The 13,827-nt window shown below is 37.7% G+C and overlaps 1 protein-coding gene across 1 annotated transcript in view; it reads left to right on the top strand.

Annotated features, from left to right (window-relative positions):
* LOC137243628 (uncharacterized) overlaps positions 1-3,855 on the top strand; it is a 154,685-nt gene extending 150,830 nt beyond the window's left edge. Inside the window, exons 2-4 of the mRNA XM_067771517.1 lie at positions 2,292-2,602; positions 2,802-2,961; positions 3,025-3,855. Coding sequence (XP_067627618.1) covers positions 2,531-2,602; positions 2,802-2,961; positions 3,025-3,269 — 477 coding nt within the window. The 5' untranslated portion in view covers positions 2,292-2,530 and the 3' untranslated portion in view covers positions 3,270-3,855. The remainder of the gene's footprint in view (positions 1-2,291; positions 2,603-2,801; positions 2,962-3,024) is intronic.
* Positions 3,856-13,827: the final 9,972 nt, after the last annotated feature.

The raw sequence follows: 13,827 nt of genomic DNA, 5'->3' as shown, positions 1-13,827 counted from the left end.
ATCTTTACAGTATATAAGTAAATTATGTCAAGATTCAACTCCAGTAATGATATGATGCAACAAAATACAAAAATAAAAGAAAATTTAAAAATGGGCGTGGCTCCGCCCTTTTTCATTTAATTTGTCTAGGATACTTTTAATGCCATAAATCGAACAAAAATTAACCAATCATTTTAAAATTTGGTAGGGGCATAGATTTTATGGCGCTAACTGTTTTCTGTGAAAATGGGCGAAATCGGTTGATGCCACGCCCAGTTTTTATACACAGTCGTCCGTCTGTCCTTCCGCATGGCCGTTAACACGATAACTTGAGCAAAAATCGATATATCTTTACTAAACTCAGTTCACGTACTTATCTGAACCCACTTTACCTTGGTATGAAAAATGAACGAAATCCGACTATGACCACGCCCACTTTTTCGATATCGAAATTGCGAAAAATGAAAAAAATGCCATAATTCTATACCAAATACGAAAAAAGGGATGAAACATGGTAAGGTAATTGGATTGTTTTATTGACGCGAAATATAACTTTAGAAAAAACTTTATAAAATGGTTGTGACACCTACCATATTAAGTATAAATTATATTAAAATCTTGCCAGGTATTACATATATAAATAAATTAGCGGTATCCAACCGATAATGTTCTGGGTCACCCTAGTCCACATTTTGGACGATATCTGGAAAACGCCTTCACATATACAACTACCACCACTCCCTTTTAAAACTCTCATTAATACCTTTAATTTGATACCCAAATCGTACAAACTCATTCTAGAGTCACCCCTGGTCCACCTTTATGGCGATATCTCGAAAAGGCGTCCACCTATAGAACTAAGCCCCACACCCTTTTAAAATACTCATTAACACCTTTCTTTTGATACCCATATCGTACAAACAAATTCTAGGGTCACCCCTGGTCCACCTTTATGGCGATATCTCGAAACGGCGTCCACCTATGGAACTAAGGATTACTCCCTTTTAAAATACTCATTAATACCTTTAATTTGATATCCATATCGTACAAACGCATTCTAGAATCACCCCTGGTCCACATTTATGGCGATATTTCGAAAAGGCGACCACCTGTAGAACTAAGGCCCACTCCCTTTTAAAATACTCATTAACACCATTCGTTTGATGCCCATATTGTACAAACAAATTCTAGGGTCACCCCTGGTCCACCTTTATGGCGATATCTCGAAACGGCGTCCACCTATGGAACTAAGGATTACTCCCTTTTAAAATACTCATTAACACCTTTCTTTTGATACCCATATCGTACAAACAAATTCTAGGGTCACCCCTGGTCCACCTTTATGGCGATATCTCGAAACGGCGTCCACCTATGGAACTAAGGATTACTCCCTTTTAAAATACTCATTAATACCTTTAATTTGATATCCATATCGTACAAACGCATTCTAGAATCACCCCTGGTCCACCTTTATGACGATATCTCGAAACGGCGTCCACCTATAGAACTAAGGCCCACTCCCTTTTAAAATACTCATTAACACCTTTCGTTTGATGCCCATATTGTGCAAACGCATTCTAGAGTCACCCCTGGTCCATCTTTACGGCGATATCTCGAAAAGGCTTCCATCTATAGAACTTAGGTCCACGCCCTTTTAAAATACTCATTAATACCTTTCATTTGATACTCATATCGTACAAACGCATTCTAGGGTCAACCCTGATCCACCTTTATGGCTATATCCCTAAATGGCGTCCACCTATAGAACTATGGCCCACTCCCTCATAAAATACTCTTTAATGCCTTCCATTTGATACACATGTCATACAAACACATTCCAGGGTTTCCCTCGGTTCATTTTCCTACATGGTTATTTTCCCTTATGTTGTCACCATAGCTCTCAACTGAGTATGTAATGTTCGGTTACACCCGAACTTAACCTTCCTTACTTGTTTTTATTTTAATTTACATTATCATATTTTATTTTATTTTCGTCAGGATTTATTTACGTTGTTGTCGAGTACCACACGTGGAAAGAAAATTTTAAATTTCTACAAAGAGAACAGTAGACTTGACAATATCAACAGGAATGAAGTAATTGAAGTTTTAGTCGAAGAAATATTCTACGGAAACATTTCTCTTAAACCGAATGATTTTTATTCGTTATTAAACGAAATTTGCTCTGTTTTCCCTAGTGAAGTAGGCAAAAATGTGATTTTATGTTTTATAAGAATTTGAAATAAATTAATATTGTAAACAAAATAATGTTCTTTACTTCTTGATTAAACAAATTTTTTAATTAAAATTTTCAGGAATATTACTATATTCCCCGGGCCGGAAAACTATCTATAAATACTTAAACTGCCGCAAGTCCAAAAAAGGTTCGCAGAATAATATACATCACAATGTAGAAAACAACACGCACCAATGCACTGAAGAACTCGATACTTCTATTATCAGCACTTTAAAGTTGTCGCTCAGCAAGGAGAACGCAGATTGGAACGAAGTTTTGGATAAGTGGGCTAAAACTTTTGCAGCAAGGCAACAACACATGAAGAGCTTGGCAAGTGTCGACCTTTTAAAAGCCCGGCCAAAATTGGCCGATGCTCGGGCACGTGAGCTGGTAAGTATATAAGAATATTGGTGTATATGCATAATCAAGTTTAGTAGGTATTTAAAGATTTAGCTTTTTGACATAACTTCACATAGACTATCTGTCAGGTTCAACCAAATTTAAGTACCTACTTAGCTTTGTCTCTTAACATACACTTATGTATTTTATACTAAGTTTCCATTTGTTTTAAATTTTTCACTTTATTTAGATTGAAATTGATTTCGATTTTCTGTACCCTTTGAATCAAGTCTATTTTCGCTCTAAGTGGGACCACTTTGAAAGGAATATTGTTCGCTTTTATGAAATAAACATAAATAATGACAATTGTAAGCAGTTATTTTCTTTGGAAAAATCGTTGACAAATACAGGTAAATTTATTATAATATGTACATAAATATGCTAAATACCCATCTAATGGAAATTTTTGTTAGATTCCCAGGATTACTTACTTTCAATATTGCTCACATCGGTATTACCAACATCTTCAAGGTTTACAAATAATTCGGGAAAACGCGCAAAAGAGATCACAATAATCGACGCACAGGAAATTTTTGTTTTGCATACTGAGTCCATAAATGACTATCAGCTAAAAATTTACGAAATTGGTCGTAAATATTATTCATGCCATTTGACAATACAAGCTTTCTTAATTGTAGTTTATCTGCCAATGATCTAAAAAGCTTTTTCATATATTTTGATTCTACTTTATAAAAATTTTCCACATTCCTCGAGAGCTTGGATGTTTGCTTTAAAATATTTCTAGTTTTTTCATTGGCATATTCCGAGGGATGTGAATTAGTTTGGATTTTTATTCAGAAATACTTTTTTGACATAACTACCAACTTCGACTACAAGACTTTGAATGTGGTGTCCCTAATAAACTTTTTAAAAAATACTTAAACTTTCAATATGTTTATCTGTTTTCAATGCTCTAAAAAATTTCGTCACTTCAAACTAGACCATCTCCTGAAAACAAAGTTTTTACTAGACCATGAGAGCGGTGTGGAAAACGAAATCGAATATACATGATTTGGTTAAATGTATAAATTTAACAAAGACAGATTATTTTTCTAAAATTGTTCACAATGAAAATATTGACTATAACAATTGTCTAATATTGGACGAAATTGTTTACAGATACAAGAAATATAAAACAAACTTTTATTTAGCTTCCCAAAGGGATGTATTTAAACTTCATAAAATACATAACTTTTTATATCAAAACGAAAATTTATACGTATTATGTTACCCAATACTTTTAAAAAAATTTTGTACGCATTTTCAATCATTCGAAGTTGGCAGTAAAATTTATGAAATTCATATTATCGAAATATCCAAATTTTTAAGTAAACCATTGCACCTGTATTCTATAAATAACGGCAATATTTATTGTAGAGATAAGTATGTTTGATTTTTTATTTATTACACGGTTGTGTGTTTAATTGCTTTTAGTTTTATACAAATTTTGAAGTATGTACCACATTTTTATAAAAAATTAACGAAAAAATATCACTGCCTGGATAGTTGTCAAAGTTACTTATTTACGTATGTATATATACATAGTTATTACGACAGTTATAAATGTTGAAACAAAAACAAAGTCAGGTTTGAATCAACTATATTTCCAAGTTGAATAAAGAATGTGAATTTTTAAATAAACATTAATTTATTTTGAATTGAAAAGAAATAATCTTATAATTACAACACTACTTTTCAACGTAAAATTTACTTTTCTATAATAGTTAATTTAACAAATTACAGCTTTGGTTGACTATCATAGCTGTTTATTGTAGAATTAACCTCGTTATAGTAAGTTTTACCTTTGTTTCTTTCCTCAGTGTACCAATATTTGATTTCCTTAAAAATAGAATTATTAATTCCAAACATTTTTTTAGTTATACACTATGAAAGTCTCACAATTTTATTATTGTAAATTTCACGAATGACAACTATCAGTTAGTTTAATTAAATGTCAACTTACTTCCTAAGCGCCATCTGTTGGTAAGTAGTTAAATGGTTAGATGTCGTCAAATTGAATTGAACTAGTGTTCAACGGTAGCAAATTACCATGGTAAGATATCTTTTTGCTATGGTGAGAAATCTTTCTAATAGTAATCTGTGAGAAATTGCAATTATTAATTTCATATTTGCCAAAAATACGGCGCCTTGACATTGCATCTCAATTTTATTAGCGTGTGTGAAATTAAGAAAATTAAGTCGAATCATGTGTAAGATTTTTTACGAAGATTTTTAACTTTAATGTTCTCCTTTATAGCTTTAATAGAATATGAATAAGTAGAGTATTATTTCGCCTAACTACCCCAACCCTAAATGGCAACCCTACTCAAAAAAGTCCATCTTGTAATGCGGAGTGAAATACCTTTCGTTTGATACCCATATCGGCATATCTAATGCAATTTTTTTTTAATCTCGAATAGGTGGCAACCTTGTGAAATATTCTGAGTGGCAAGTCTTAGAAGGTGATACATTATCTCTGTGCCAAATTTCATTTAAATCGGTTCAGCCGTTCCCGAGATCGTTCTGCTATACAAACATACAAATATCCGTGTCGATTTACGTTCTGATCTGTTGTTGTAGTTTGTCCTGTATTTATAGTTCGTAGGTACATGAGCAGGTATTGTCAAAATTGATGCTTGTGTATATTTAGTCATATGTAAGTGTTGTGTGTTCATTCAGAATCGAGGGTGGTTTTTACTGATCGATTTGTGTAGCTGACTGAGGCAGGTGAAGGTCCGTAATTTTAGCCGTTTGACCTTCTTTGTGGGTTTGTTGTTTTGGTGCGTTAATCGTTTTGTGTTTATTTGCTGTTGTGTGTTTGTCTGTTTTGTACATGTGTGATTACTTTGTTGCTTGTAAAGAAGTTTTAAAGGCTCGAATATTATCTCAGAAATTGTGTTTATTTGTTCGTTTATTATTCTACAAATAACAAGGAGTAAACAATATTTATAAAATATAAATAAACAATGTTTACAACAAAAATAAAATACAAAAATCAATAACAAAATTACAAAAACTGACAAACATAATAATTACTAACAAAAATATGGCTAAAATTCAACTGTGAAAAAAATTAGTATTTCATTACAGTTAAACACACACACGCCACAATATTTTTAAGCGTTAACGCAAATAAATGAAAAATACGAAGAAGATAAAACAATTAAAAACAAATAACAACTGAAACAAGACATGCAATTAACGTTATAGAGCGCTATATCTACATACACACATGTCTAATATAAACACCCCTCGAAGTTGTTTAAATTAGTAAAACAAAGAAAAAATGCTAATCAAAACAAAAGCTGTGACATTGTTTCTGTTATAAACGAATTTTTTCAACTGCACGCGCACGAATAGCAAGTGTAAACATTTTCCACAGCAAATCACACAAGCAAATCAACCGAGACAGAAGAATTTTATAAATTTCCTCATTTATGGCATATTGAAATGGCCTTCCTACACTCGTAAACAAATCACTTAAAAATTACGACTTGAAAAATATAAAAAAAAAATTCAAAAACGTTTAAAAATAAACATATATACTAACAAGTAAGGAAGGTTAAGTTCGGGTGTAACCGAACATTACATACTCAGTTGAGAGCTATGGTGACAACATAAGGGAAAATAACCATGTAGGAAAATGAACCGAGGGAAACCCTGGAATGTGTTTGTATGACATGCGTATCAAATGAATGGCATTAAAGAGTATTTTATGAGGGAGTGGGCCATAGTTCTATAGGTGGACGCCATTTAGGGATATAGCCATAAAGGTGGATCAGGGTTGACCCTAGAATGCGTTTGTACGATATGGGTATCAAATGAAAGGTATTAATGAGTATTTTAAAAGGGCGTGGACCTAAGTTCTATAGATGGAAGCCTTTTCGAGATATCGCCGTAAAGATGGACCAGGGGTGACTCTAGAATGCGTTTGCACAATATGGGCATCAAACGAAAGGTGTTAATGAGTATTTTAAAAGGGAGTGGGCCTTAGTTCTATAGGTGGACGCCGTTTCGAGATATCGTCATAAAGGTGGACCAGGGGTGATTCTAGAATGCGTTTGTACGATATGGATATCAAATTAAAGGTATTAATGAGTATTTTAAAAGGGAGTAATCCTTAGTTCCATAGGTGGACGCCGTTTCGAGATATCGCCATAAAGGTGGACCAGGGGTGACCCTAGAATTTGTTTGTACGATATGGGTATCAAAAGAAAGGTGTTAATGAGTATTTTAAAAGGGAGTAATCCTTAGTTCCATAGGTGGACGCCGTTTCGAGATATCGCCATAAAGGTGGACCAGGGGTGACCCTAGAATTTGTTTGTACAATATGGGCATCAAACGAATGGTGTTAATGAGTATTTTAAAAGGGAGTGGGCCTTAGTTCTATAGGTGGTCGCCTTTTCGAAATATCGCCATAAATGTGGACCAGGGGTGATTCTAGAATGCGTTTGTACGATATGGATATCAAATTAAAGGTATTAATGAGTATTTTAAAAGGGAGTAATCCTTAGTTCCATAGGTGGACGCCGTTTCGAGATATCGCCATAAAGGTGGACCAGGGGTGACCCTAGAATTTGTTTGTACGATATGGGTATCAAAAGAAAGGTGTTAATGAGTATTTTAAAAGGGTGTGGGGCTTAGTTCTATAGGTGGACGCCTTTTCGAGATATCGCCATAAAGGTGGACCAGGGGTGACTCTAGAATGAGTTTGTACGATTTGGGTATCAAATTAAAGGTATTAATGAGAGTTTTAAAAGGGAGTGGTGGTAGTTGTATATGTGAAGGCGTTTTCCAGATATCGTCCAAAATGTGGACTAGGGTGACCCAGAACATTATCGGTTGGATACCGCTAATTTATTTATATATGTAATACCTGGCAAGATTTTAATATAATTTATACTTAATATGGTAGGTGTCACAACCATTTTATAAAGTTTTTTCTAAAGTTATATTTCGCGTCAATAAAACAATCCAATTACCTTACCATGTTTCATCCCTTTTTTCGTATTTGGTATAGAATTATGGCATTTTTTTCATTTTTCGCAATTTTCGATATCGAAAAAGTGGGCGTGGTCATAGTCGGATTTCGTTCATTTTTCATACCAAGGTAAAGTGGGTTCAGATAAGTACGTGAACTGAGTTTAGTAAAGATATATCGATTTTTGCTCAAGTTATCGTGTTAACGGCCATGCGGAAGGACAGACGGACGACTGTGTATAAAAACTGGGCGTGGCATCAACCGATTTCGCCCATTTTCACAGAAAACAGTTAGCGCCATAAAATCTATGCCCCTACCAAATTTTAAAATAATTGGTTAATTTTTGTTCGATTTATGGCATTAAAAGTATCCTAGACAAATTAAATGAAAAAGGGCGGAGCCACGCCCATTTTTAAATTTTCTTTTATTTTTGTATTTTGTTGCACCATATCATTACTGGAGTTGAATCTTGACATAATTTACTTATATACTGTAAAGATATTAAATTTTTTGTTAAAATTTTACTTTAAAAAAAATTTTTTTTTAAAAGTGGGCGTGGTCCTTCTCCGATTTTGCTAATTTTTATTAAGCGTACATGCAGTAATAAGAGTAACGTTCCTGCCAAATTTCATCATGATATCTTCCCACTGCCAAATTACAGCTTGCAAAAGTTTTAAATTACCTTCTTTAAAAAGTGGGCGGTGCCACGCCCATTGTCCAAAATTTTACTAATTTTATATTTTGCGTCATAAGTTCAACTCATCTACCAAGTTTCGTCGCTTTATCGGTCTTTTGTAATGAATTATCGCACTTTTTCGGTTTTTCGATATCGTTCATTTTAAATAGCGATCTGAGATGAGTGCTCAGGAACCTACATACCAAATTTCATCAAGATACCTCAAAATTTACTCAAGTTATCGTGTTAACGGACGGACGGACGGACGGACGGACGGACGGACGGACGGACGGACGGACGGACGGACGGACATGGCTCAATCAAATTTTTTTTCGATCCTGATTATTTTGATATATGGAAGTCTATATCTATCTCGATTCCTTTATATATGTACAACCAACCGTTATCCAATCAAACTTAATATACTCTGTGAGCTCTGCTCAACTGAGTATAATTACAGGATTTCGAAATTTCATGCTGAAAATTGTATTAAAATTAAAGTTAAATATAAATGAAAGGAACTTAAAATAAAATCTTAATACTAGTCATCTAGTGAAAGTAGTAAACCTAATAAAAAGAAAACCACGAAACCAAACCTCGAGTATTTTCTTTCGTTAAATAAACTTTTTAGGTGGAATCACCCATGCCTGTTTTTGGGAAAGCCCACCTCCTGCCAACGGTTGTTTAACATGCCTAAATTTTAAATTTTCGAAGCTATTTATCCCTCTGGTTGTACGAAAATTTCGTAGGTTTTCCAATATCTGGTGTTTCCGGAATAAGACATCAATTATAATAAGAGTATGTTGTTGTTGTTGTTGTAGCAGTGCTTAGCCCCATCCAGTAGGTGTGACCGATCACAAATTGTCATCAATATCCTCTAACGGGGTCCTAGGAAACTTGCTGTTTCAACAGGGGTGGACCATAATGAAAGTGGTGTTAGAGGCGTTGGTTCCACATTACAATTGAAGAGAAGGTTCGTGTCATGTGGGGCACATTGCAAGCGGGGTATACATTTTGTATATCGGGGTTGATTCTGGATAGGTAAGAGTTTAACCTGTTACAGTATCCAGATCGAAGTTGGACTAGATAGAGTTTTGTCCCGATGTCTTAACCTATCTGTGAAGCTTCACGTTCGTAGCTCAATGGGAAGTTATGTTAGGTTGAACTGGCCGGTCCATGAGGACCTCACATGGACATAATGCGTCCGTAGTTTAACCATAAGTTTCTTTTAACGACCAAACTGAAAAACTAGGACCTATGTTATAAAATAACTCCGTCCACTTGGGAAATACTAGACATTTTCCAGGAATTAAGCCATTTCCTGCTTCTAGATCTGACAGCTGTGTCACTCCTAATGGCTGGAGTCTTAGCCTGGCAAGCTCAGAGCACAAGCAGGAAACGTGCTCGATCGTTTCCTCCTCCAACCCGCACTTCCTACATCTGCTATCACTGACCAAGCCTAATTTAATGGCATGTGACGCCAGAAGGCAGTGCCCAGTCAGAATACCCGTCATGAGTCTGCAGTCATATCTATAATAGAAGATACTTTGTTACTCAAAGGTTGCAGGACCTACATATTTAGAGGCCCACGCTTGAACCCACGCCTTTCCAACTCAGTGAAAGTCTCCGCTTTCTTCTGCTTGCAAAGTGTGATGTCGATCGAAATACTTTCTTGTCAAGAGCGCCTTCTTCCTCGGTGCTCATACAACTCACCATTATATCTGCTCTGTTACTCGCCGTCGGCATCACGGACATAAATATTTCGGAGAACTTTTCTCGCGAACACCCCAAATTCCATGTCGTCTTGTCTACGCACAGTTCATGATTCTGTGTCATACATCACGACTGGCATGATGAGCGACTTGTAGAGCGTGTTTTTTGTTCGTTGAGAGAAAACTCTACCTTGCAATTGGCTACTCAGTCTAAATTAACACTTTTTGGCCAGAGGTATTCTCTATTTGATTTCTAATCTGGCAGGTTTTTCGCTCTTTACACTGGTTTTCAAATAAAGAAATCCTCCACAGTCTCGAATTTATATCCATCAACAGTGACATGGCCAAGGCGCAAATGCGCTGATTCTTTCTTGGATGACAGCAAGTATTTCGTTTTGTTCTCATTTACCGAAAGGCTCACTTTTTTGCCTCTTTTATGTTCAGGAGAGAATAGAATTCGTTTTTGTTAATGATTGTGCCTTCATGGCTTAGCAAAGTTGCTGGAATTATCTTCTCCAGCATGAGTTTAAAAAAAATCGCACGAAAATAGTAGCCTTATCTCAAGTCACCTTTGGTTTCGAATGACTCGTGGAGGTTTGTCTCAATATTTAGGTATTTTGTTGGCGTTGCTCTATGTCATTTGACGCAGCCGTACTAACTATGCAGCGTACCTAAATACAGTCAAAGCAGCACACAAGCCATTTCTTTTCGCGTTGCTTTCAGGTCGATGATTGTGTACGTCGATTCTTCTTAAGGATATGGCGTATCGTGAAAATCTGGCCCATATTATATTTAACTGGTCTGAAGATGCGCTGATAAGAAAGGGCCAGCTATTTATTTGACTTTAGGCTTCAGTCTTTTGCATAATACGTTTCATATAACCTCGTAAGCTATGTTAAGAAGGCTGATTCGGCGGTAATTAGCGCGTTTTGCGGGATCGCTTGTCTTGTGGATTTGGCAGAGCACACTTAAATTTTAATCTGAATACATTCGCTCTTCCAACTATATTTTGCAAAGTAGTTGATGCTTGCCCTTTGCCAACTTTTCACCTGCATTTTTGAAAAGCTCGGCGGGTTTTCCGTCGCCATCCGGCGCCTTGTTATTCTTTAGCCGGTATATTGCCATTCTCACTTCGTCATAGTCGAGTGCCGGATTGTCTTTTACATCAGGGCAATATGTTTGTCTTCTCGCTCACTAGTTAGCAATGAGAATAAATGCTTCTTCCAAAACTTAAGCACACGCTGCATGTCAGTTATCACGTCACCATCATTATTTATGCAGGAATCTTGAGACTATCCGTCAACGGTCAGAATCTTTGGAAGAGCTCTCGGCCGTCATTTCTTGCAGCCTACATCTGAAGCGCCTCGCACTCAAGCCGCTTTGCCTCACGTCTTTTCCTTCCAAATACCTCTGCGTATGTGCGCAGCGTGGCCCTTTAGGCAGCGTCCTTTTGTTCGAGGCAGCGTGACAGTACTCATCGTACAAGTTGTCTTTCTGCGGCCTCCCTGAAAACCTATGGTGTCAGCAGCGGCTGTACGTAATGAGAGACCAAAATACTCCCACAGCTCGGCCACATTATCAGGTAATCATCAGTAATCATCAGTTGTCTGTTTCGTGAACAGCTTTTCGCCGGCAAACTTTCCTTGCGCACCTTCAGACACTTTCTTTGCTGTACAGAGGCGTTCGCGTATATTTGCTGCTACAAGGTAAGTGGTCCGAGTCGATATTTCGACCTCGTAGAGTGCTCACATCCAGGACACTGGTCAGTGGTCAATCCAGCCATATTTTCCCCAAGGATTAGTTTAACATTTTTCAGTGGTACGATTACGTATACTGGCCTTCACCAATATTACAGACTCAAGGGGTCAAATAAGTCGAGGGCTTACAAAGTGTGCAGTGACACCTTCCGCCCCCTCCCTCCCTTTTCCCGTCACTGTTGTAAAATCTATAAATTGTTATAACTGAATATAAATTTTCTCCTAAATCAATAGTTTTTGGTATCTAGCACATACTGATCGAGATCTAAACAATTTTGGAAAAACGATCAGTGGACCTCTCCTTCTCCTCCCGCCAGGGCGGACCTACTTCAATTGTTTTTATTAGCACGCTTTTATTAGCTTAACCCGTATGTTTCTATGTAACTCTTCATTCGCTCCAACGCGCCTGCTGCCTTATTAACATGGTTTTACAATAAGCTTCACCTTATTTGTAATCCCGTTAGGGTCATATCGAGACCCTTCCGGGATAATTTCTGGATGGTTTGCGGGATCCGTCCGGCATCCCGCCGGGGTCATTTCGGGACTTTTTTGGGACTATTTCGGGATCATTTTGGGACCCTTCCGGGATGATTTCTGTATAGTTTTCCGGATCCGTCCGGGATTCTGTCGGGGTTATTTTCGGAAATTTTCGGGAGTATTCCGGGATCATTTCGGGACTATTTCGCGATCATTTGGGGACCCTTCCGGCATAATTTCTGGATGGTTTTCCGTCCGGCATCCCGTCGGGGTATTTTCGGGATCATTGGGGGATCATTTGGGGACCATTCCGGCATCATTTCTGGAGAGTTTCCGGGATCTGTCGGGGATCCTTTCAGGGTCATTTCGGGACTATTAGGGGATCATTTGGGGACCTTTGCGGCATCATTTCTGAATGTTTTTCGGGATCCGTCCGGGATCCCGGCAAGGTAATTTCGGATATATTTGGGGATCATTTATGAAACTTTTCGGCATCATTTCTGGACAGTTTCCGGGATCCGTCCAGGATCCCTTCAGGGTCATTTCAGGACTATTATAGGATAATTTGAGGACTTTTGTGGCATCATTTCTGGATGGTTTTCGGGAACCTTTCCGGCATCATTTCTGGATAGTTTTAGGGATCCCGACGGGGTCATTTCGGAACTATTTCGGCATCATTTGGGGTACCTACCGGCATCATTTCTTGATGGTTTTCGGGATCCGTCCGGGATTCCGTCGGAGTCATTTCGGGACTTTTCCAGCACTATTTCGGGATCATTTGGGGTATTTTCCGGTATCATTTCTAGACGTTTTTCGGGATCCGTCCGGGATCCCGGAGGGGTCATTTCGGGACTTTTTCGGGATCATTTGGGTTCCTTCCGGCATCATTTCTGGATGGGTTTCGGGGGTCGGGGTCATTTTGGAATTATTTCGGGACCATTTGGTGTACCTTCCGGCATCATTTCTATATGGTTTTCGGGATCCGTATGGGATCCCGTCGGGGTCATTCCGGGACTTTTCCTCAACTAATACGGGATCATTTGGGGACCCTTTCGGCATCATTTCTTGATGGTTTTCGGAATCCGTCCGGGATCCCGTCGGGGTCATTTCGGGACTTTTCCTCAACTAATACGGGATCATTTGGGGACCTTTCGACTTCATTTTCTGGGTGGTTTTCTGGATCCGTCCGGGATCCCGTCGGGGTCAATTCGGGACTTTTTCGGGGCTTATACGGGATCATTTGAGGACCCTTCTTGCATCATTTCTGGGTGGATTTCGGGATCTGTACGGGAACCCATCAGGGTAATTTCTGTACTTCTTCTGGACTATTTCGGGATCATTTGGGGACCCTTTGAGGTCATTTCGTAACTTTTTCTGTATTATTTCGGGATCAGGATCATTTCGGGACCGCTTTGGGATCATTTGGGGACCTTTCCGAGACCATTTCTGGATCTGTCCGGGATGCCGTAGGAGTAATTTCGTGATTTTTTTTGTTACTTTTTCGGGATAGTTTTGGGACCCGTCCTTGTGGGATCCCATAGGGGTCTTTTCAGGACTATTTCGGGATCATTTTGCGACCCTTCCGGAATCATTTCTGTATGGTTTTCACGATC

The sequence above is a fragment of the Eurosta solidaginis genome, chromosome 3, assembly GCF_040869045.1.
Source record: "Eurosta solidaginis isolate ZX-2024a chromosome 3, ASM4086904v1, whole genome shotgun sequence".
Lineage (NCBI taxonomy): Eukaryota > Metazoa > Arthropoda > Insecta > Diptera > Tephritidae > Eurosta > Eurosta solidaginis.
The sequence above is the reverse complement of the archived record's forward strand: the minus strand, read 5'-3'. Positions and strand labels throughout refer to the sequence as shown.